Source organism: Marmota flaviventris, chromosome 11 (assembly GCF_047511675.1).
Source record: "Marmota flaviventris isolate mMarFla1 chromosome 11, mMarFla1.hap1, whole genome shotgun sequence".
In the NCBI taxonomy this organism is placed as follows: Eukaryota; Metazoa; Chordata; class Mammalia; order Rodentia; family Sciuridae; genus Marmota; species Marmota flaviventris.
In genome coordinates this window covers 7877391-7901636 of record NC_092508.1, presented here as the reverse complement: position 1 = coordinate 7901636, position 24246 = coordinate 7877391, and the positions used below count along the sequence as shown (strand labels likewise).

At 54.7% G+C, this 24246-nt stretch overlaps 1 protein-coding gene across 2 annotated transcripts in view; it reads left to right on the top strand.

The window, feature by feature from the left end:
* Armc9 (armadillo repeat containing 9) overlaps nt 1-22529 on the top strand; it is a 133360-nt gene extending 110831 nt beyond the window's left edge. The window contains exons 21-25 of one of the 2 annotated variants that reach the window (XM_027942001.2): nt 647-762; nt 5008-5144; nt 10363-10492; nt 17880-18052; nt 19225-22529. In XM_027942001.2, coding sequence (XP_027797802.2) covers nt 647-762; nt 5008-5144; nt 10363-10492; nt 17880-18052; nt 19225-19247 — 579 coding nt within the window. In that variant the 3' untranslated portion in view covers nt 19248-22529. Of the gene's footprint in view, nt 1-646; nt 763-5007; nt 5145-10362; nt 10493-17879; nt 18339-19224 lie in introns of those variants that run through there. The other variant, XM_071619549.1, reaches the window with a different exon arrangement.
* Nucleotides 22530-24246: the final 1717 nt, after the last annotated feature.

Below are 24246 nucleotides of genomic sequence, written 5' to 3'. Positions count from 1 at the left end.
AAAGAGCTGTCACAAAATTGCAGTGGTCTGGTGTTGCAAACTACATTTCCAGGCGGTGGCTGGGTCTATCTGTCATTCACACACAGAGTTGAAGGGTGGTATCTTTTTGGTCAAGCTGTAGTTTCTAATTATTCCTAAAGTTGGTCATTATTTGATTTACTGGTAATTTTCCTATTTTGTGACTCAGCTGTGTGAATTCTTTGCCCAGTTGTTTAGTGTTTACTAATTTGTAGGAGTTCCTTACATAATGAAGATGTTAACCTTTTGGTTATTGAATTTGCTGCAAATATTTCTCTGGGTTGTTCGTTCGCCTATTGACTGGCTCATTTTTAATATACTACACACATGGATATGTTAATTTTTTGTGAAGTCAAATCTGGCCTTTCTTCTCACTTTCCAAAGACCATTACTTTGCAGAGATGTGATAAATTGCTGTAGTCAACTGTTTTCTTCCTCTTCCTATGTTTGGTTTTTTAAAAACATTATTCTGCTGAGTGCTATCGTATGTAAACCTAAAAGGACTTTTCCCAAAAAATTTCCGCTTACCTGAGTAACCTGTGACCTGATTACTGGAGATTGACTGATTCCATGTGGTAAGTTCTGCTTCAGGTCAGCGCTCCAGCCATGTCTCCTCTTCTTCCACCAGATCATGACCAACACCGGAAAGGCACGGCGGAGGGGGCTGGCCAGCGTGCAGTGGAGTGGGGATGAGCCCCTGCGCCGGCCTGTCACCCCCAGTGGCCACAGGACCGGGTGCCCAGTGTAAGTCCAGGCTAAAGGAGGCGGGAGTTTATTTTCTTAAGCTTCACTTTGATTAACTGACGTATAAGATGTGTATATTTAAAAATGCAAAATAAAGCATTCATACTGGAAATCCTTTATCTCTTTATCATTTATCTTGTGAGGGATTTTGGAAAGAAAGAAGTTGAGACCCCCCTCCTCCCTACACCCAGGTTTCTACCTCCAGAAAGAGAAGTGGGGGGCTGGTTATAGTATCTCCAGGGCCACTTCCGAAGATGAGTGTTGGCCAGGGTCATTTCAGAGGACAGAGCCAGAAGGAATGTGGGGCCACGTGGACGGGCTAATGTTGTTGTTTTTGTGGCCTCTGTCACAGTTGAGGACTCCGGGTCTATCTAAGATGACCTTGTTCAAGCATCGGTATGGACTGGGCAGAGCTCAGTGGCAGAGGTGCCAGGCACGAGTGAGGCCCAGCTCCATCCCCAGCCCAGCAAAAAACCAGTGGAGCAGGAACTGCCAGAGTCCCTCCCTGGACAGAAATAAAACGTCGTGCTCCTCCTCAGAGCCAGCGGCCTCCCTGGAAGGCCTGGGGCCCCTCCCCTGTGGCTTTGGGGGAGCCCCGAGATGGGCAGTTCAGTGGGCAGGAGACAGTCCCCTTCTGTGGAGGGCAGCCTCTTTCCCTGTCTAGAGAATACTGCAGAGGAACACATGGAGGGGGCTGAGGGTTCAGAGAGCCAGCAAACCCCCTGTGTCCATGGCCTTACGGTGGCCATCGTAACTGTGCCACGTTTCACCCAGCTACCCCACGGCTGGGAAGTTCTGCTCTTTCCAGTGGTAGTCCATGGTAATTTTATAATAAGCAATCAGCCACTGGGGATTTAGCAACAAATAAAATGTGGAAATGCCTGCTCTGGTGAGCTCTTTGCCACAGCTACTGGGGACACTGGTGTCCCCAGCACCAGCTCTTGCCAAGTTCTGTTGCCCATCTGGGGTTTGCCCTGTGAATATGTCAAAGCCTATGCCAAATCAGTGCTCTGAGATCTGTCTGATTAGATTTCAAAATTAGTCACCATGTGCTTCTATTTCTAGGTTTTTATTTTTAATTACTGATATGCAAACTAATTGTGCCCTTTTCTCTCTCCAACATATAACCAGTATTTTTTAACCTATAGACAAGTTGAAAGAATATTACGGTAAATAACTTTCAGTTCATAAATGCTGGCTCCCTTGCTTGCTTTCTCTGTGTGTGATACATAATTTACACACCTATACTTTTTTAAATATTTTTTGGGGGGCCAAACTATTTGGAAGAAGGTTGCAGACTTTGAATGTGCTTCTTTATCCTTAGAATGAGGTGATCTGCCAACTTCCCTGTTGGGCTCATTTCACTGTCTGCTTTTGCCCTGTAAATATGTGGAATTACTAAGTGCCGACTTTAGCCTGTGAGCAATGTGCTTCCCCACGGAGCATCGTCCCATGGAGGTGTTTGGCTGGGGTGCACCTGCCCAGTCATGAGAGCACCTTCTAATCAATGGCCCTGCCTGTAACTAAGTCGTGGCAGTCCCCAGCTCCCTCCATCTGATTGATTCAACAAACATCTTCGTCACCTCTGGTGGATGGGGTGCTCAGTGCTGGAGACACAAAGACAAATGAGATGGGATTTCTGCCCTCAGAGGCACACACGGCACACCGCGCGGTAAGGAAGGAGATGGAGAGTCTAGTGTGTGGGAGACCCAGGAGGGCCTCAGAGTGCTGGGGGCAGGATTCTTAGCTTCTCCGTGTCTCCAACTCACCTCCAGGAAGTCTGTGTGAGGGTCCAACCAGCACCCCCAGGTAACTCAGTGTTGTCAGGAGTGGGGGTAGATCTGGAATCTTCGATCTGATAATATCAAGACATTAGTGTTTTAGGAATCACTAATTCCACTTCTCTAATTTGATGCTGAGAAGTAATCAGAAGTTCATAAGTATAAACAATGGTATTTATTGAAGTATGACTTAGAAAATCAGAAATAATCTACACACCAAAATAGGAGGTTGATTATGCAAATTATATCCAGACAAGACAGTATGAGAAATGAAGAGACTCACAATATGTTGCTGAATGGAAAAGAGGTGAAATAGTCATGCGGGCCATTTATAGTGATCCCAGCTTAGTATTCTGTATGTATTTGCTTTTTTTGTTTTTGTTTTGTTTTGTTTTGTTTTGTTTCAGTACTGAGAATGGAGCCCAGGGCCTCACACATGCTAGGCAAGCACTCTACCACTGAGCCACATCCCCTGCCCTTTCTAAATTTTGAGTCAGCATCTCACTAAGTTCCCCAAACTGGCCTGGAACTTGGGATCCTCCTGCCTCAGCCTCCTGAGTGCCTGGGATTACAGTCATGCACCATGGCTCCCAACTTAGTTTGCATTTTTTTAAGAAGATTGACTGTATACCAAATGTTAAGCAGTGTGTTTAGGCGTGGGGATGCCAGGGCATTCTGCACGTTACACCTGCTGATCTGATGGTTCATGATGAGCACTTTTTATCAAGAGCAGAGGTTGTAAGTAAACACTGGCACTTTGGCCCACGCTGTGCTGGCTCTCTGCCTCCCTCGGCCCGGCCTCAGCCTGGCCTCCTGGTGCTGGAGTGCCCCAGCAGGCCTAACCCCCCAAAGCCTCTTGGGCTCTGCCTCCTGCTCCCTCCTACTTGTTGCTTAGACCTGTCAACGTGCTTCAGTGGCCACTTCCCTCACCCTCAGGCCTTCTCTGGTTTGTCCTGACCCTTCCCTGTTCACAGCCCTGGGAAGTGGGACAGTGACATCTGCAAGGAATTGCCGCCAGGTGACCCAATAGTACCCCACCTGAGGATCCTCCGGGCCCCATGTGCTCTCACAGTGGCCACTGCCCCCTGCCCTGCGGGCTGGCCCTCTGCCTCTCACCCCCTCCTCCAGAGGCCTTCACTCCCTCCTGCCTGTTCCCCGATACCCACCACACACCGATGGCGCCCAGATCCAGCCTGGACTTGCTATCTGTGTCCCCAGCACGCCCATTCAGCATTTCCTAGAGCAACATGGCCATCTCTGCGCCCCCTGCCTCAGGGAATGGCGTGGATACCTGGGGACAGTGCAGCTGAGGCCTGGCCCTTCGCTCCAGCCCCGCTCTCTGCCCCACTCTGGCCTCCCCCTGAGCCATAGTTCTCCCCCCAGCCCCAGGGGCTCCAGGCACTTCTCCCAGGACCGTGACCAGGGGTGGCCTTATAGGTGCTGAGGACCAAGTCTGCCTGCCCTGGCCGGGGCTGCAGGGTCTTCACCACCACCATCCCAGCCTCGAAGCTCCCCAGGGGACCCCTCACCCCACTGCCATCTTATAAGGCCTTTCGGGGGGAGAGGCAGCCAACATTTTTCTTGTGGTGCCTTAAATCTTTCTGTGTCACCTTGCTCAGTGTTCCCCCTGCTAGACGACGTTCCCCTAGGGACCCCAGGAATCCCCAGTTCTGAGTTGGACACAGCAGAGCAGCCTTCCCCACCCCTTGGGCTGCTGCTGTGTCTCCTTGTGTCGCTCTCGAGTCTAGCCTTAAAGACTGGACATCTAAGAAAGCCACTCCAGAGTCCAGCCCTGGGCAGGCACAGGCTTGTCACCAAGTGTCCCCACCAGGCCCTTGTTGAGTGGTGGCTTCGGTCTCCTCCTTGGTGGAGCACGTGCTCTGATACTGAGGCACGTGGAGAGCCCTCCTGGGGCCCGTGGAGGGCCACCAGGAGCCTGCCCTCTGAGAGCTCAGTCCAGCCTGCGCCTCTTACTGACTGGGCCTGGCGCAGTGAGGTGCGTCGTTCAGGTGGTGGTGGAAGGAAACAGGCCGCCCCCAGTTCTGCTCTTGCCTGCCGCTGCTCTCGGCTGACGTGACAGCGGTCATTGCTTCTCTAACTGGGTTCATTCTTTCCTGCATCTGCTGCGTCCTTGGAGAAGAAACAGATTTGTGCCTTAAGCTCTTTGGTTGAACTGTCACGGGCCTGTGTCACCCAAAGCCATAAGACATTTACGTGTTAGAAACGTACCACACCTTGTAGCACTAGCAGCTCCCAGCAGGGCCAACAGGAGCGAGGTAAGGTCACTCTGCACAGGACTTCCTGGTTTCTGCCAACACCCTCAGAAGGGTTTTAAAAATATCAATGTAACAAAAGAATTTCAGGCACAGCCACCACCTGGATTTGTTTATGATGCTACAGGTGGCCAGCAGCCAGTGCCCCCCAGCTATCTGTATTTATTGCTTTTATTCATGTTTTTCTGCAGGATGGAAGAGCATCTGGTTTCTCCGCAGAGTGGCCAACAGGCCAGAAATGGCAGCCTGCAGGCCCTGTTCACCGCTCACCTGGCCATCTGCAAGGAGGCCAAGCCTGATGTCCCTGAGTGCCACACAACTTCTTCATGTAAGAACACCGCTGCTTGCGGGGCAGTTCTGGGCCTGGTGACATCTAGAATCCCAATGAAGCAACAGTGGGAGTCGCAGGTGCAGGCCTGCTCCTAGAAAGCCCTCTGACCTCAGCCACAGCCCCAGGGCCTGCAGGCTGGGGACCTGGGATCACACAGCCAGCCCTGAGGCGGCTGATCCTCCAGCTCCCCTTCCTGGAGTATAGTATCTGTCACCCACATCTGGAGGCTCCTGGAGGAGCCGTGGAACTGAGGTTTCATGTTGAGACTTTGGAGTCAGGATCTCAGAACACTTGTCTGCCTTAACCAACTCCCGCTGCTATAACAGGACACCTGAGGCTGGACACGTTAGGAGAGGTCTACTTAACTAAGTTTGGGAGGCTGAAAGTCCAAGATCAGGTGGCCCTATTGGTTCAGCCTCGGGTGGGGCCCTGGTGGCTGGGTCAACATGGTAGGTGACATCATGGTGGGGCACTCAAGAGGGAGAGATCATGTGGCAAGACAGGAAGCAGAGGCTGGGAAGGGCCAGTCTTGCTCTTTTTAAAACCCACTCCAGGTGGAATTAAGTGGATCCCATGAGAACTACTTTAAACCCTCAGGTCAGGGTAGTGCCCCCTGACCTTGCCCTAGACCCCACCTCTCGTGGGCCCACCACCTCCACATTACCACACGGGGGACTGAGCTTCCAGCCTGTGAACCCTTGGGGGACCCACTCAACCCACATTCAAACCGTAGCAACGTAGATCCATGGCCAAGGTCTCGGTGCCTCAGATTCTGGTGCCCAGATGGGCCGCCGTGTTCGGGAAGCTGCGCCGAGTCAAGGCACCCGGCAGCCAAACAACCCTGGGATCCAAATGGGCTTCGAAGCCTCCAGTTGGGTTAACCAGAGACTGATGGGGGGACAAGAGTATTTTTTGGATGCCAAAAAAATAAGTATTTTGAATGAGAAATGTAGAAAGTATTTTTTTTTAATTTTCGAGAGGAAATTAAAAAGATTGTGGGCAGTCCAGATAAGACTCTAATTTCCATTCAAATAGGAAAACAACAGAGGAGCGGGTCAGAGCCCGGGATGAGGAACATCTGAGGACTTGGAGGATCTGCTCAGAGCTGGACTCAGAGGCTCTGACCAGGGTGACAGGCTGGTTTGTGAGGCCGAAGATAGCAGGGCCATTTGGAGGGACTTTGAGGGATTGATTTCTTGGTTTCTCTCTTTTTTTTTTTTTTTTTTTCCAGTTCTGGGGATTGAACCCAGGGCCTCTCGCATGCTAGACAAGGGCTGTACCACTGAGCTACACTCCAGCCCTTCTTACAGTTTGAGACAAGGTCTTGATAAGTTGCCCAGGCTGGCCTTCCGATCCTCCTGCCTCAGCCTCCCCGGTAGCTGGGGTCACAGGTGTGCACACCGTGCCCGGCAGAGGCTCTTGATTATGAGCAGTTTCTAAAGTCCTCCGACCTAGAGCGTCAGTTACGTTGTGTTTTCAGTTGTGACTGTTAACGCGCCTTCATAAAGGAATCAGCTCAGTGATTCACCCAGGGGCCTCTGCTGCCAGGGTGGAGGTCTTAGGTCATCTTAGGATGTTGGCCAGTTTGATCGAATGCCCTGGAGTTGAAAGTGCTTTCCAGCTCCGCAGGCCTGGACCTCGGGAAGCCTGTGTGCTTCATTCAGGGCGACAGCTTCTCAGGACCACCCCGGCTCCCTCTGAGTCTTAATTATAAATATGATGGTTTCATTTTTGTTTTGCAGTGCAGGGGATCAAATTCAGGGCCTCATGCGTGCCAGGCAGTTGCTCTGCCCAGGGTCTCACCGCAGCCCCTGGTTGGTTCTTTTGGAGAGATTTACTGTGCTGCCACCTGAGGGTGGAGGCCTGTGAGCACGTCATGCACAGAAATGTCTGAGTGTGGCTTTTGCTGGTGCCACGGCGTTGACAATACTGTTATTTTCAACTGTAGTTGATTTCAGCCCTGACAAAGATGGGGCCCTGACAGATCCTAATTCCTCCCATGAACATGGTGGGCACCCACCAGGGGACGCAGCCCTGAGGTCACATGCAGTTCCCAGAGTCTGGGCCTGAGGAGGGAGCAGCTGATCTCCCCAAAGCCTTCTGGCAGGAGCAGCCGGCAGGATGCTGAGTCCGTCTTCCCCGTGCCCCTCCTTGCGCCTGTCCTTATTTGCCCAGTCTGGTGGGCACCCAGCCGGCGCCCAGCCTGCCCCCAGCCCACCAGCTCTTCCACTTCCGTGGGCCCCGTGACACTCAGCCTCAGCCCTGTCTGTCCCCTGCCTGGGACCGGGAATGTTCCCTGCTCTCGCCTGGGCCTGCCGAGCCTGCTCCTGACCTAGGCCTGCACCCGGGTTCTCCTTATAAACTCTCCACTCGGCGGAAGTCCTCCCCTGGAGCAGCCCACCTCCAGGCTGTCCCTCCAGGCGGTGGCTCTGTCCCTGGGGTACACTCGCCCTTCCTCTACGCCCAAGGACTGAGGCCAGTTGTTCTGTTGGTCTCCTGTCCTCATCTCTTGCTGCTGTCACCAGCCTGGGCCTGAGGGACGGATGGCAACCGGCCTCGGTGTCTGTGCCCGTGAGGCTGTGCTGAGCCAGGAGTGAGGCCGTGTCTGGGCTCCTGGACAAGGTGCCATGGCTGATGGCAGGGCAGGGCGGCAGGGTCCGTCCTCCTGAGCTGACGTCCTCTGAACGCTTCTCCACACAGGCCTGTTCTCCAGCCCTTCCTCCCACATCTGGCTCTCGCCTGTCTTGTCCCCAGACACAGCTAGCCCGCGTGGCTACTCCCCCAGGTGTCCCCGCTGTGCTGGGAAGCAGGCCCCACCTGCAGAGCCTCCGGGATCCCTCCAGGGTCTGCACGTGGAGTTGTTCTGTAGGACCCCCGACGCCAGGTGGAGGAGCAGCCCTTCAGCGCAGCGGGTGGGCCCTGCAGGGGGCTTGACCGGTTCCACTCGGGCCAAGATGGACCTTTCCTTTTAAGCAAAGGGCTCAGCCTCATAGAGGGCCCAAAGGAAATCATTCCCAAGGGAAAAACCAGGGAATCAGCTTGGAATCGTACAAGCCAGTGGCCTGAGGAATGTTCTTTCCCATCTCCCGGGACTTACCGTGAATATCTGGATTCTGTCCTGGAAACCCTGGTGCCCCTCCCCGTGTGCCCCGCTCCCCGAGTGCCCTCCTCCTGGCTCCTGCTCTGTCCATGGGTCCTTTTCTCTTTGGTGGAACCCCAGTGTCCACAGGGTGGCATGTGGCAGGGTGAGTGCAGGAAGGGGATTGAGCCAAGGAGGCCTCCGGGGGCCCAGAGGAGTGCAGGGCTGCTCCTCACCCGGAGCTGCTGGCCCAGCTGGCCCAGGGGACTGGGCGCCACCGGCCTCCACCGCTGGCGGAGTGCTCGGGAAGCCCCGTGCACCCAGCCCTCAAGTGCAGTCCTGCTCAAGAAGCACCTGTCCTGCTCGGGCTTTGTCTCCTGGGCTTTATCCTGAGTGCCCTGAGCAGAGCGCCCACGCCAGGGAGTGGGCCCGCGAAGATGGGATCCGAGAAGCTGGAAATGCTAGTTCCAGACGGAGACTCTAGTTCCAGGTAGAAACTCCAGGGTGGACTGAAAGAAAGCCACCCGTCAGGATCCATATCAGGAATGATTTTCCCCTGAGGTACCGGGGAGCAAACTCACAGGTGCTCTACCACTGAGCTGCACCTCCAGCCCTTTTGTTTATTTTTAAATTTTATTTTGAGACAAGGTCTCTCTAAGTTGCTGAATGTCTGGCTAAATTGCTGAGGCTGGCCTCCAACTTGATCCTCCTGCCTTAACCTCCCGAGTGGCCAGGATTACAGGATTATGCCTGGCAGAAGTGAGTTTTTTGTTTTTTAAGTCAAAATAAAATTATCTGGAAGCCAAAGACCTTGCTCTGGGTTCAAGGAAACCTGCAGGGAAGATTCCTTTATGCTCAGGATAGAGCTGAGGTGTTTTCTAAATGGAAGAGCCAAGAGGAACTTGGATTAAGGAGCAGGGATGCCTGGTGCAGTGGCACATGCCTGTCATCTTGGCGACTTGGGAGGCTGAGGCAGGAGGATCACACGTTAGAGGTCAGCCTTAGCAACTTAGTGAGATCCTGTCTCAAAATTTTGAAATAAGAGATACAAAGAGCTGGGAATGTATCTTGGTGGTAAAAAGCCCTGTGTTCGATCTTCAGTACTGAAGAAGAAAAAAAAAGGAGACACAACTAACTACGAATTCAGACCCTGTCACAGGGTCATTCCAAAGTGACAGGACCCCTTTGGCTGTAGGACTTAAAGAGAAGAGGGGTGGGGCTGGGGAAGAAGGGGTGCATGGTGGGTGAAATATAGAAACAGGCCCAACCCCAGGGTTACTGGGGGCTTATCCCTCCAGCATCGACTGTGGGGAGCTGGAGGACGCGGAGAAACCCCCCCCCCCAAGATGGTTTCAGAGAACAGCATCTGCTTTATTGCGCAGCAAAAATAGCTCTCATAGTGGGCGTGTGCCAGTTTACATACGACGGTCAGCATGGGCCAGAGGTGGCACAAACATACCAACTTCTGGAAGTCAAGACACCAAGAGTCCAGAAACTGCCACGTAGCTCGACCCTGCACCAACCGGGGAGTGACTTTTTGTCAAAGGGGCAAGGAACTGTGCCTGCTACTGTTCTGACAGCACTTTGTCCCAAACACAGTGTTCTGTGTTAGGACTTCCTTCCCTGCTGCACAAAGAGCAAACAGCGTCCTCCATGAGGGTCCAGGTCAGGCCCTGCAGCACCAGACTTCTCCATCTGCTCCCCGTGCAGGTCTCCTAGGTGGCCTGGTGGCCAGGACCCTGGACCTGGGCCCTTGCTGGCACCCATGCACCTCGAGGAGGGTGGTAAGGAGTGTCCACCTCTGGGATTGCCAGGTTTAGAGCATCAAAACACAGGAGGCCAGTTACACTTGAGTTTCAGAGAAGCAAATGTGCTTCGGAGCTCCTCGGGGAGCCATGCGGTGGGGACCCGGGGAGACAACTCTGTGTTCGACAGCTTTCCCCTGGGGGGGGAGAAGAACCAGGGAGCCTCCTGTGCTGCGCCCCTCTGACCCAAACTCCCAGGTGTCCCATCTCTGGCTCTGGGAGCTGAGGGCCTGGCCTGGGGGTGCGCTCGCCGTGGCTTTGCAGCCCAGCCAGGAAAGAGCACCGCAGAGAGGCCAGGGCAGGTGTGACTGAACTCTCATCTCCTCCCCAGCAGCCACGGATGACGGTGCAGGAGGGCAGCTGCCCGCTGGACCTCAGGAGGAGCCGCCCCTGTTCCCCACAGCGGCCCACAGCTGGCTGAAGGATGTGTCCCAGGACCCTGGCAGCAGAGAGCCCGTCAGGTAGGGGCATGGGGTGTCATGGGCCTGGTCTCATCAGACACCTGGCTCCTGGAGGAGGACCCAGGACAGACAGCGCCCACCAGGCCTGGGGAGGCTCCCCTGGCCTGGCCTCAGACAACGAGAGCCAGGGAGCTTTCTCCAGGTCCTGAAACAGAGACGGGGCACCCATGGGATGCCGCCACCATGCCTGGTGACCCTAGGCCACGTCAGTGCCAAGGGGCAACCCTCTTGGACATGCCCCAGAGACCGGTTTCAGGAACCATGGGCGAACCTGTTCCGGGGACGTGTGATTCGGGGCGACGTGGGGGCGGCATCCTATCTTTGCTCTTCACTTTTGAAGACGCTGGCACAGCGGGGAGAAGGTGGCGAGGACAGAACAGGCCCAATGGGGAAGTGGTTTTCTCTTCCTCTGGTGCAGAGGCGCGCCGTCCGGTGGTCCCGCCTGTCCCTTTGCTGATCTGAGGAAACCTGCTCAGGGAGAGGGCGCGGCCCAGTCTCAGACCAGCCTGTCCCAAGCCCCAGTCGCCCGCTGCCCATTCCATGTCCTCCTGGCCACGGGCACCCTGCAGGCAGAGTGACTTCAAGATGGAGAATTCATCCTTGGGCACCAAAATACGGGGTAGCGCATATGGTGGCCTACACACCCTCAGTCTCTGCCTCGAGGGACGTTATGGGCAGCCGGCCCAGGCCTTCCGTGAAGGCTTCCATCCTGTGTCTGCAGGGAGCAGGGCCCGGTCCCTGTGACTGTGCCTCCCTCCAGGAAGCCAGCCAGCCCTCTCCTCCCCTGTCTGCAGAAACAGGAGCCCCCCAGCTCTAGAGGCCCCCGCACACCGCCATCCAGAGCGGGTGGGAGGACCAAAGCCTGCACCCACTGTGGAGGAAGTCAGAGAAAGAGGGGGAGGGGGAGGAGGCGGGCAGGAGAAGGGGCCACAGTGCTGAAGCCCCCATCAGCAGCACCTGCTTCATCCACGTTCCTGGAGACGGTGGAGGTACCACAGGGGTCAGCCCCTAAGGAGCACAGGCTGTAAAAGGTGGCAGGATGAGCCAGAGGCCAGAGGTGGGGTGGGGGCCTGGGTCCCAGCATCTGGCCACCTCCGGGCCAATGGCTGCAGGCCCCCTACCTGGCCCCCTCCCTGTCTGAGTGACTGAAGGAGAGCTTGTCTGCCAGGTCAGGGGCTCTCTGGCCCTCGGTCCCCTCTTGAAATGGGGAGGAGGTTCAGAGTGAGAGACCTCCAGGCCAGGCCCAGGGCCAGGCAGATCCTCCTGTGAGACTCAGAGAAAGCAGCGCTCCGGACCTGGGGTCCTTTCTCCTTCCTTCCTCCTTTATGAAGCTCACACTGGGGGATAACTGTTTCCTTGATGGCAGGCGCCTGAGGGCCCACTTCCTGGAAGCAACCCCTCACGACGCTCAGCAGGGTTCCGGGCTGGCCGGCCAGGCTTCGCTGGGCACAGGTCCCTGGTGGTCAAACCGTGGTGTTCAGTCCTCTGACTCCAGGGGGCTCTTCACGAGGAGGGAGAGGGTGAAAAGGAGAGCGCGTCCCATCCCCTCTCCCCACACTGTCTGGAACACTCTCTGCCTGCCCTGACCCCCTCTTGGCCCCCTCAGGTCTCAGCTAGACACCCTTGCTCCTGCGTGATCCCAAGTAGGCTACGCCCCAGGCCACAGGCTCCCAGCAGCGCCGTCCCCTGCCACGGGCACAGAGCTCACTGCTTTGACACGTTGCCCCCAGCCAGCTCCGTTGTCCTCTAAGACAGTGGTCACACACCGGCTGACTGTGTTCCCACACCCGGCTGTCAGAACACAGGTCAGAGAAAAAGGGAGAAAGACTTGCTCTCCCACTCCCTCTTGTCCCCCCACCACAGCTTGGTGTGGTCCCGAGGGAGCCCTGTGACTCCCAGAGAGCAGCCCCAGCTGGACAGAAGGCATTTGCCACATGACCTGGGGACAGGGGAGGGAGCGGACGCCTCAGACAGAGCTCTCCTCTCCAAGCCCAGGTGGGGATTGAAGCAAACACCGCCAGGGTTCTGTCCTGCCTCAGACAGGACGTGAAAGTTGAAATCCGTGATCAGAAAGTCCAAAATTCGAAAAGCTCCAAAATCTGAAATGTTTTGAGCACTAATGCCAAAAGTGGAAAATTCCACACCAGGAAACTATTTCCTGCACATAAATATCTTTTTAAAACTACATAAAATTGCCTTCAGGCTGTGTGTATAAGGTGTATATATAAACATGCATGAAGTCTGTGTTTATACTTAGGTCCTCCCCAAGATACCTCATATACATATGCAAATGTTCCTAAATCCAAAACTATCTGAAATCCAAACTTTTTTTTTTTGTTTCTTTTGAGGAAGGACTGAGGCTTTTATTAAAAAGAGTAGAGGGAAGGAAAACACAGGTATTGATGGGGTGGGGTGTAGAGTTCAACATTCTTTGGAGATAAGAAGGTTTACTGCAACAAATTAGGGTGGCTACATCCAAGCCCATTGAAATATCCACACCAGAGAGAGTCTGATTGCTGTGGACTCTCCAAAGGCCCACTAAATATTTTCTGAAGAAATTTTTTTCATTTTTCATTTTTTGATTCAGTCTCCATTTAGCACCTTATTCCTGTCAGCAAATCCGTGAGGCTCTTAAAGTGATTCTTGCTTCCTTTTTGATCATTTGACAACCACTTGAACTTCATCAGTGTCAGTAATGAAGTCCAAAACTTCATTTATTTATTTATTTATTTTTGGTACCAGGGATTGAACTCAGGGTGCATGACCACTGAGCCACTCCCTAGCCCTATTTTTGTATTTATTGAGACAGGGTCCCACTGAGTTGCTTAGGGCCTCTTAAGTTGCTGAGGCTGGTGCCACTGCGCCCGGCTGAAATCCAAAACTTTTAAGGAGAAAGAGCTTTACTTTTGTATATGTTGTTCCCCTCTCCTGTGTCCCCTAAGGAAGTATGGCAGCTTGGGACAGGTAGAGTCCATTCAGCTGGAGAACCACCCTTAGGAAGCAGGCAGCCCGGGCAGGTGGAGGACAGCCCTGTTCCCGCACGCCCTGGGCACGGCTGCTGAGCTTGGGGCCTCTGCCTTCGTCCGGTGTGTTCTCTTCCACTCCTGTTGGCTCCCAGCTCGGCCACACTCTGGCTTTGTTGTAACCGGATGAGGGAGGGCAGGAGCAGAGACCACGTGGGGCCCTGAGTGCCCCAGTCTGTGTGCACCCACAGGTGACGGTGCCCCCACACTCTGCGGGGATGCTCAGTGGCCTGGTGTGACTCAGCAGCATTCCAGACCCCAGCACAGAAGAAGTCTGCTGGCCATTACTGCTCCTCCTGCACAGGTGCCTGTTGACGAGCTGCCCGTGCAGGCGGCCACAGCTCTGACGGCTATCTCCAGGGCACCTTCCGGTTGACACAGAGAGCAAAACTGACTTCTGGCACCGGGTGCTGTGTGTTCCTGCAGCAAACGCCTTCTCTGTCGTAGGTGGTCACCGTCCCGGACTTCCTTTCCAACTACTTTCCCCGCTCTGCCCTGCTGGCCTTCTCTGCCAGGCCAGTGCTATTTCCTGGCTCTGGCTACCTCAGCATGTTGGGGTGGGGACGTGGAGTCCATCCTGCCAACAGTGTCCTTCCCCTCGTCTCTGCAGAGGTCAATGACAGTTGCCCAGCTCCTTGTCAACATGGCCACCTCCTGCAGCAGGAGGGCTATGGCATATGCCACTGGGAGGAGCCAGCCAGAGGGAGCCCCAGTCCGAGGATACTCTCTCCCTGAGCCAGCCAGGGTTGTGCCCTAGGGCACAGGGCAGTGGAGTGTGGCTGTTGAGGTGTGAACAGTCTGTGCAGAGGAGAGATGAATTTAAAGGAATTGGTTCATGTTACTGAGGGGCTGGGTAAGTCCAAAAATATGACGGGGTAGACCAGCAGGCCAGAGATTAGGAGAAGAGGTGCCCTTCAAGCCCAAAGGCCGCCTGCTGGCTGAGTTCCCTCCCACTCTGGGAAGGTACATCTTTTTCTAATCAGCCCTTCAATAGATGAAGCCCAGTCGTATTCTGGAGGGTGATCCGCTTTATTTGAAGTCTACCACTGAAATGTTAATTTGGGGGCTGGGGTTGCGGCTCAGTGGTAGAACACCTGCCTAGCATGTGTGAGGCTCTGGGTTTGATCCTCAGTACCCCATAAAAATAAATAAAATAAAGGTCCATTGACAACTAAAAAAAAAAAAAAAAGTTAATTTTGCTTTAGTTGTGTGTGTGGTGCTGGGGATTGAACCCAGGGCCTCTCACATCTAGGCAAACACTCTGTCACTGAGCTACATCCCCAGCCCTTGTTAAAAAAAAAATTCATTTTGAGGCAGAGTCTCACTAAGTTGTCCAGACAGGCCTTGAATTTGCAATCCTGCCTAATTCTCCCAAGTAGCTGGGATCACAGGCATTCACCACCGCACACCCAGCTTAAATCTTAATCTTCTCCAAAAACCAATTTCACGGACACATCCAGAATGATGTTTGACCCAATATCTGGCTACTGTGGTCCAGCCAAGTTGAAATGTAAGAGTAGCCAACCCCTCAAGGCTTTCGACACCTTGCTAAGTTGCTCTCCAAAAGGGCAGTGCCCTTTCCTGCTCACTCTGGGGCTGGGGGGTTATAGGTTCTGAGCCCTTCTCTGTCTTGCTTCTCACTGCCTCCCCTCAGCTGACCCCTGACTCCACTGCCTGATGTCACTGCTCATGGGCTTTAAGGTGCCATATGTGAATCCAGTCAGCCCTCCTGGGCCTGAACCCCCAGTGCTGGATGGCTCCCAGGATGGCCGGGGCTGGGGACGTGTCCAGGTAACCCAGTGTTCGGCCCCACCCTTACCACTGCCGTGATAGTTGCCACTGTTCTGAAGAGGTCATTTTTTACTTGCGTCTCAGTTGTTCCTGTTTTGTTGGGGGGTTTTGTACTAAATGTTGAACCCAGGGGTGCCCTGCCACTGGGCCACATCTCCAGCCCTTTTCATTTAACTTGAGACAAAGTCTCACTAAGTTGTCTAGACTGGCTTCAAACCCAAAATCCTCCTGCCTCAGCCCCTGACTCGAGCAGCTGGGGTTATGGGTGTGTGCCACTGCACTCGACTTAATTTTGCAATTTTTAAAAAATGCAGTAGAGTTATGTCCTCCACGTCCTCCTGAATCTGGCCTGAAAGCTTCTACTTATTAAAGTGATATATTCTCAATACAAAGAGAAAAGCATATGGAAACATAGAAATGCCATAGAAATTCCAGTTTTCTCTAAAGAAGCTCCCAGAGGGCTGGGATTGTGGCTCAATGTTAGAGCGCTCGCCTAGCATGCTAGAGGCACTGGGTTCGATCCTCAGCACCACATAAATGTAAAATAAAGATATTGTGTCCACCTAAAACTTAGGAATAAATATTAAAAAAAGAAGAAGCTGCCAGAACAGTAACCCTTATTTTATGTAGCGCTTGCCTTGGGGACAAGGGTGCATCACTGAATCATCACATAGACATCTTAAAGGAGAGAAACTGAGGCTGCACAAGTGTCAGGGAACTTGCTCACATCTAGTCACAGCTGGAGGGAGGAAGGGCCGCCCTGAGGGTCACTGGCCACTCCAGGGAGCTTGGCTCCTGCGCATGCCCACTGGAGTCCTGGGTCTCGCTCTCCCAGCCTGCACTGCACACCTGCCCCTGCCCCCAGGGTGGGAGCCCTGCAACCTGCCAGCACCTCTGTGTCCTGCCTGGAAGGCCCTCCTCAGCAGCTCAGCAGCCCTCTGTGTGTAGACTCGCCCACACGCTGAGGCACCCACATAAGCTCATGGAGTGGTGACCACACCTGAAGGACTTCTGGGGGCTCCAAGTCTTCACAGACATGGTCAGTAAATCAGCACATCAGGTAGTCAGGAAGTCAAGGTGAGAGCCCAAGACGGGCCAAGAGACCATGCATCCAACCGCTGCTGGGAGACAGCGCAAGATGTCACTGCTGGCGGGAGGAGGGAGCCAGTGCCCACACAGGGCCACCGTGTCCGGCGAGGCTGCTGCAGCAGGCTAGATCCTGTGGGCACCTGGAAAGTGCTGGCTTCAAGGTCCCCCTGGTCTCAGCTACCTGCTATGGACTCTTTAATTTGTACATCTTATAAATGAAGTGTGATGCCTGCCTCGCAGGACTGAGGGTTCACTGTCATTTGTTTTCAGCAAGACCCTTCCTGGCCACCCCATCTAAAATTAGCTTCCTTCTGCTGCTGAAGCAGATTTCAACACTTAGAAACCTCAACGACACCAGTGTATTAACTTCCAGCTCCGTAGGGCAGAAGTCACTGGGCCAGATTCAAGGGGTGTTAATAGATACATTCCTTTCTGGGGGACAGCCTGTTCATTGCTGTCCCCTGTTTCTAAAGGCCACCTGTACTCCTTGGCCCTCCTTGTGGCCCTTGTTCCGTCCTCAAAGTCAGCAGCTGTGCTGAAGGGCTTCAGCTTGACCTGGAGCCATGTTGGTCAAAACTTGGTCAGAACCGCCGCTGGCCTGCCAGGTGACCCTGACACGCATCCCAAGCCCTCTCTGACAAACAGCCATTAAGATGGTCAGCCAAGCATGTTGTGCAGCCACAGATGCCCGACTGTTTCTGACCTCACACTGGGCATGCTAATAGTTTTACAGGGACATTCCGGTGAGTCAAGGCCCACCTTTGTGTGATTCAGCATACAAATCACTTTCTACTGCCTCGGGATGTGGGATCCTTCTGTCTTGCTGCCCACGGAGACACACTCTGGCCACCGGTCCCAAGCACACTGCATTTGGGGCACTCCTGGATTTCTCTGCCTCTGGTCTCTCAGCTCCCCTTCCGCCTTGGGCGGTCAGTTCCTATAGGCCAGGACCAGGTTTTTCTGAAGGCAGTGCATCCCTGGGCCTTTCTTCCACAGCCCATCTCCTTCCCTGATCGTCCGGGGCCGCCTGCCTCTCTCTCCTGGGAGGAGCCTGTGATCACCTGGGCCTGCCTAGATAAGCCGAGACAATCTCCCTCCTGTACGCCTGGCTAATTAGCAGCCCCAGCAAGCCTGCAAATTTAGGAACCCTCTTTGTCATGCAATTGAACATGATTTGGGACCCAGACATCTTTGGGGACCATGTTCTGCTGACATGCCTTCCCACACCATCTCTCGGAGGCTCTGTCCCCTTCCCACCTTCACCCCTTTAGGGTTTGCTTTTCATGATCTCCCTGTCACCTAGACTGTGAGCTCCACAGGGCGGGGATTCTTGCCTGTGGGTGTCCTGTGCCCCCTCCCCACACCGTGCCTAGGACAGGGCCTTCCTGGCACCTGTTGGGGCTCGGCAGTATAGCTGCCTCCCTCCTCCCCCCTTCCTAACCGCAGTTCAGTAGCGGGGACTCTAACTGCACTTTTTTCCCTAGGGAGTTTGCATCGACTTTCACCTGCAAGCCAAGGACCCCCGACACTCCAGAGACCCTCGAGCTGAACTCGCCCAAGGCAAAGGCATCAGCCCTGACCCCCCAGTTCTCCTCGTGTGGCCCCCAGAAGGCCAGCCGCCCTGGCTCCACGGCTTCCTCCTCAAGGGGCCTGCACAGTAAGTCAGCCTGGGCCCTGGCCAGTAGCTCAGAGTGACCAACCCCCATGCGGGGTTAACCTGGCCTGTCCTGGCGAAGGAGGCTGGCCCTGGAACGAGGCTTATGTTGTGCTGGGAGACTCCCACGCAGGCCTCAGCCCAACAGCTGTGTCCCAGTGGGGGACACAGTCAAATAGAAGCAGGTGAGGGGCTGAGGTTGTGACTCAGTGGCAGAGCACTTGCCTCTCAGATGTAAGTCACCGGGTTTGATCCTCAGCACCACATAAAAATAAATAAACAAAATAAAGATGTTGTGTCCATGTAGAACTAAAAAAAAAATTTTAAATAGAAGCAGGTGACTCCTCACAAGCCAGGTAGCAGGGCCACCAGGAGGGCCAGTTGTGGGTGGGTCCACAGGTCCCCACTGTGTCCTGGGGCCTACCTTGCTGCCCTTTTGCTCCCTGTCAGGACGACCCTCCCAGCCTCAACCAGTTGACTCCCCACCCTACCACCTCTGCACCCCAACTAAGCTGGACCTTTTCAGAGGAAAATGAAGAACAAAACATAGAAGCCCAAACAGCCTGAAATAAGCCACACTCAGAGACAGGCGCTTCCGTGCCTGCCCCCAGCCCTCCCTGGCCAGACCTGGGCATTGTGGCCACCTGAGGACCTGCAGGCTGCAAGGCCACGGGCCCCTGTTCCTGGGGGAGACTCGGCGAAGCCTCAGTTCAGGCCAGGCTACCTCCCCCCAGCCCCAAGGGCAGCTGCAGGAGACCCAGGGAGAGCTCCGCTAGAGGACAGTGGTCAGGCCTCTGACCCTGCCAGTTTCCAGGCCACACCAGGTCAGAAGAGCGCGGGTGATAACATCACATCAGTAGCACCCCAGCAGCTGATGGCTGCCCTGGCCACACACCCAGATGCCTCTCGCAGCCTGAGCCGTGTGCACAGCTCTCGGGAAGTGGACCCAGCAGAGCTCACGGCAGCCCAACCGGGCAGCCCCACCAGGCGGCCTGCTTCCTGTGGGGGGAGGCCGTGGCCAAGCAAGTCGTGCCCTGGCCAGGAGTCGGGACCCGGGAGGGAAAGTTCTCATTCTGTTTGACATGAGCGGGTTGAAAGAGGGATTGTGTGGCACAGAGGGGTTCTGTGCAGGCATCACTTGGCGCTGGCATCTTGCTCTGGCCCTTCTTCCCCAGGCAGCCAGTCCTACAGGAAGTGAGGATGCTTCTCTCCCTGGGTGTCACTGTCCCGTTGCCTGAGGACCAGCCAGCTTCCCGTTCTCTGCCAGCCAGCAGCTGCAGGTGACAGATGTGAAGAGACAGTTGACAACGAGACACTGAACGACTGGGGAGCTGGGGAGGGACCTGCCCGCCAGGCCAGCCAGGAGTCCGGTCGTGACTGCCCACCATCTGGGCCCTTCTCATCTAGGAGAGCCACATGGGGAGGGCTGGGGAGCCTACTACTGCCCTCCTGGCAAGGGGACATTTCCTGGTCACCTTCATACTCACAGGAGGAGAGCCGTGGCCTTTGCCCTCGGGAGACCTTGGGCCCAGGTCCAGCCAGCATCCCCAGCTCCCCAGCACCAGCTGGGCAGAATTCGAGACCAAACCTGGGAGCCCTGCCATCTCCCTGGCTCCCGAGGAGATGCTGAGCCCACGAAAGCTCAGCCAGCCAGAGGGACTCTGCAGACTGCTGACCAGGGCTGCCCTGTGGAAGCCACTGTCCTCACTGGGACCAGCTGCGGAGGTCCTCATCCTAAGGCACCTCATTCTCAAGCCAGTGTCAGCCCCAGCAGCAGCCTGGGGACTCTGTTTGGGTCTTCAACTGAGATACAGAATGTGGAATGCTCCGGCAGCTTCAGAGCAGCCCTCTGCTCCTACCCGGGTTCTTGGTTTTTTGGTTTTTATTTTATTTTTTGTGGTACTAGGGATTGAACTCAGGGGCGCGCCACCACTGAGCTATATCCCCAGCCCGGCCCTTTTTATCTATTTATTTTCATTTCGTTTCATTTCTTTGAGGAAGGGTCTTGCTAAGTTGCCCGGGCTGGCCTCCGCCTTGCAGTCCGCCTGCCTTCCCCTCCTGAGTCACAGATGACAGGCGTGTGACACTGCACCTGGCTGCACACAGTTTTTAAAAGCTTTAGAAAACCGACCAGTTTAATGCCCCGTGTTTCCCTCCCTGTATTAAGATCATGAATAAGGCCGGGCATGTGGCACAGACCTGTAATCCCAGCAGCTTAGGAGGCTGAGGCAGGAGGATCACAATGAGAATAAATAAATGAAAGGACTGGGGACACAGCTCAGTAGTAAAGCACCCCTGAGTTCAATTCCCAGCACAAAAAAAAAAAAAAAAAGATTTTAAAAAGACCACAACATACCACCTCCACCAGCAAAATGACCAGTGACCACTGTTCTTGTTGAGGGTAAATCAGGCCCAAGTCTTAGGACAGAGGAGGGACATTCACCCTCAGAGCCAGCACAGCACAGTACCCTGGGTGTTACCCACACTGTAAAATCATGAAACTGATCAGGTTTTAGAAGGCAGTGGGGAGGGAAAGCAAGTTAGTGTCCAGGCCATGTCCCAGGTGTCTCCTGCCTTCAGTGGAGACATCTCAGGGGACCCACAGGTTGGAAATAAAGGACAATCCCTGTGTTTTTCAGTGGCCTGTGACTCCTTAGGAGCAGGCAGAAGCCAGCAGAAGTCCCTTGAGCAAGAAAGAACCAGGTTCCCCGTGACAGTCCCGTAAGCCCATCTGGGGCCGGGACCCTGGAACTCTCGGGCATTCTTGGCTGCGGCTCGGGCAGGCACCTTAGAACTCTGGTGCGCACCGCCCAGCACCGCATCTCAGCTCTCTGGAAGTGCGTGCGTCCTCCTGCACTCTGGGGGAGGGAGGCTGTGGAGCCCGGGGCCTCAGGTGCCCTCTGAACCCCTGGCTCGGCCTGCAGATGCCTGGACTACAATCAGGTGCTGGTCTCCAGGGTTGAGAAGCGGGCAGGGGGAGCAGAGGCGCGGAAGGGAATCACTCCGTGGTCACAGATAAACAGCAGCAAGGGTGCTCCCCGTGCCCACCAGTCCACTCCCCTGGGATTCCTCAGGCGCCGCCTGGCACGGCCTTTCCCCGCCTGGTGTGGGAGCCGCAGACACCCAGGGGCGTGTCTTTCAGCCGTGTCTCCCCGGGCTGAGCCAGCTGTCTCTCCCTCGCCTACAGATGAGCAGAAATCTCACTGGTCATTGGGGAAGAAGAAAAGCTAGTCTTTTAAAGAGAAAGGAGTAGAGCCACTGGGCCTCTCACCGCGGCCTGGGGGCCACGCCCGGGCACACTCTGCCTTCCAAGGCTGCGGGCTGGAAATGTGCTTTTTAAAATACCGAGGACCTGTTCATAAATAGTTCAGCTATCTGCTGGCTCCACAGAGTTAGCTGAGCTTGGACATGAACCCAATCTACAGGGGGAAATACCAAATACACAAATAAGCCGGGAGTTCTTTAAAGATCACCTCGAGAGCAATCACATGACTCCTAAGATTTGCCCATGAGACCTACCGAGGGAAGCCATGGGAAGAATCTTGGAACCTCTGATAACTGTGGGCCCCTCTGGCCCTGGAAGCTAAGCCCAGCTCTCTGGTTACCCCGTACTCCTCCCCTTCCTCCTCTATTCTTGCTTCTCCTCTTCCTCCTCCCTCCTTTTTGCAGCACCGGGGATTGAACCCAGGTCCTGCCTGGCATGTGCTAGGCAAGCGTTCTACCATCTCGTTTCCTCTCCAACCCTTTTTGATTTTATTTTAAAGGTCTTGCTGAGTTGCCCAGGCTGGCCTCGAGCTTGTGATCCTCCTGCATCAACCTCCTGAGTCGCTGGGATCATGGGCATGTGCCACTGTACCCAGCCCAATTTTTTCTTTCCTTTTTTCCCTGAGAAGCACTTGATCTCATTTGCTTCATTCAGAGTGTGGTATAACTGCCTGACAAGTGCTCAAATCAGGATAGGGTAGAAAATAGTAGGAAGAGTTTCTGCAAGCCAGTCAGATACCTGGGGTCTGACAGCAGGTAAGGAAGGACCCAGCCCAGATCGGAGGAGCTAAATCCAGGCATGGTGGTGCACACCTGCAACCCCAGCTACCAGGAAGGCAGGGGTAGAATTGCAAGTTCCAGGTCATCATGGGAAACTTAGCAAGGTGCTGTCTCCAAAAAATTTTAGAAAAGGGCTGGAAGTGTAACTCAGTAGTCATGCACTTGCCTGACCTACATAGGCCCTGGGTTCAAATTTTTAAAAATCAAAACCAAATGCAAAAAAATGATAAAATATCAAAGTTTTTTTTAATAAAAAACAAGGCTCACCCTGTACTTGTATAACCCTATTTGGCTTACCTAACCCTAATCCTGGACCTCAAACCAATAATTTTTTACAAAAACCAATATTTTTTACAAAAATATGCAGCTGTACATGGACCATTATGTTGATTTGATTTTTAAAATATTGTATTAAAGTATTATTTACTTTGATTAATGAGTTTGGTCTGCTCCCCTTAAATCAGGCTCAGAGAATGCCTCGCCCCTCACCCTCACCCTAGTGCAGGATCGGGGATCCTCCTGGACCCTCCCAGTCCCCGGAAGCGCAGCCTGTGGCTGGGGGCTGGGCCTGTTTGCCTGACTGTCCCCCTTTCCCCTTGAGGGGCTCAGGGGCTCGTGGTGAGATGTGGTTGGAGCGATGCTGTGGGTCTTTGCACCTAACAAACCACCTCTGAAACTTAGTGGCTCAAAACAGTTTTATTTAGTTTTTATTAGTTTTATGAGTATGCGGTGAGCCATGGTTGGGCTCGTTTCTTCTGCTGGATCTGCCTGGACTCAGTTGTGCCTCTGTGGTCGGAGGACAGTCAGGGTCGTAGCCGTGTCTGGTAGTGGCCATTGATTCAGGTCTCCTCCCGTGGGGCTTCACCCCCTACATGGTAGTTCTTCTCAAGTCTCACTGACATCACGCATGCTGTCTTCCCGGGGGGCCCTCTCATCACACAGCCAGGGCCTGTGTGGAAAGACATGGACATGGGACAGCTGGAGAGACCAAGGGCTCACTGGGACACCTGCGGCACAGAGGGGTCCAGAACTCACCTCACTCGCTGCCGCGGCCTCCCCATACTAAGTCAGCTGAGCAGCTCCGTCCTCTGGGGCACTCTGTGTTCCGAGGTGGAGACACAGTCGCACTGGCCCGAGCACAAACCCTGCTGGAAGCGACGGGCGGACTTCCAGGAGGAAGCAGCACCACTGGGAAAAGTCAGGCAGAGAGACCAACAGATCCAGAGCCACCTCCACGGGTGTCGGGAGAGACTGGGACAGAATCGGGGGCGAGGAAGAGGGGCAGGTGCGGGGAAAGGAGCGCATGGAGGGCCGTCCCGGGCTCACGCTGTGGAGGAGGGGGCTGCCGGAGGCCACTTTTCCTTAGAGCCTGGCCACAGGTCAGCCTGGCACGGAGCAGGCCAAGGACGTGAGCTGGAGGCCCAGGCTCTGAGACAGTGGTCCTAGGGAAGGGAGCGGAGGCGGCCTGACCGCATGAGCCCTGGCAGGGGGCGGCAGCAAAGGCCGCAGCCCACCAGGCCTCCGCCGGCTCCCGGGTGGGAACAGTGGTGTCTGGGGCCAGCGCGAGAACTGCTGTCAGGCCACTTCTCAGAGGAGCCCTGTGAGCTGGTTGTAAATACAGCCATGACCAGAAGCTGAATTGTGAGGCCTATGATTCAGTGAGTTCTGTTAAAAACAAAGAATGAATATCCCAGGCCTGTCCCTTTACACTTACTTGGCGACATTCACTACTGCCTGTCCTGGAGGTGGCTGCACGTATTGCGTCATTATGGTGGAAACACTCCGTGTTCAGTGACATCATCCTGGTCACTTGAAACTGGCCATGGTGGGCACATTTACACCATAGGAATGGGCAGGCATCACAGAGCAGAGCCTTCCCCGCCCCAGAGACCACACCCAGCAGGGCAACGTGTGACCCTCAGGATGGCAAAACCAAGGGTGTGTGTGCAGTGGCCTGGTGGCGGCTGCTCCAGGGGGCTCCACCCACATCTCTCACCTGTCCACAGGTGGCCCAGGCTCCCACGCCAGCTCACTCAGGCCTCACCTTCAGGAGCCAGCCTGCAACCGTTCTCCCAGCTGTGCGATAGCTGAGGGTTTCCTCCCGGTGACTTAGGTGTTCCTTGGACCCCGTCCTGCTGGCACACTGCCACGCT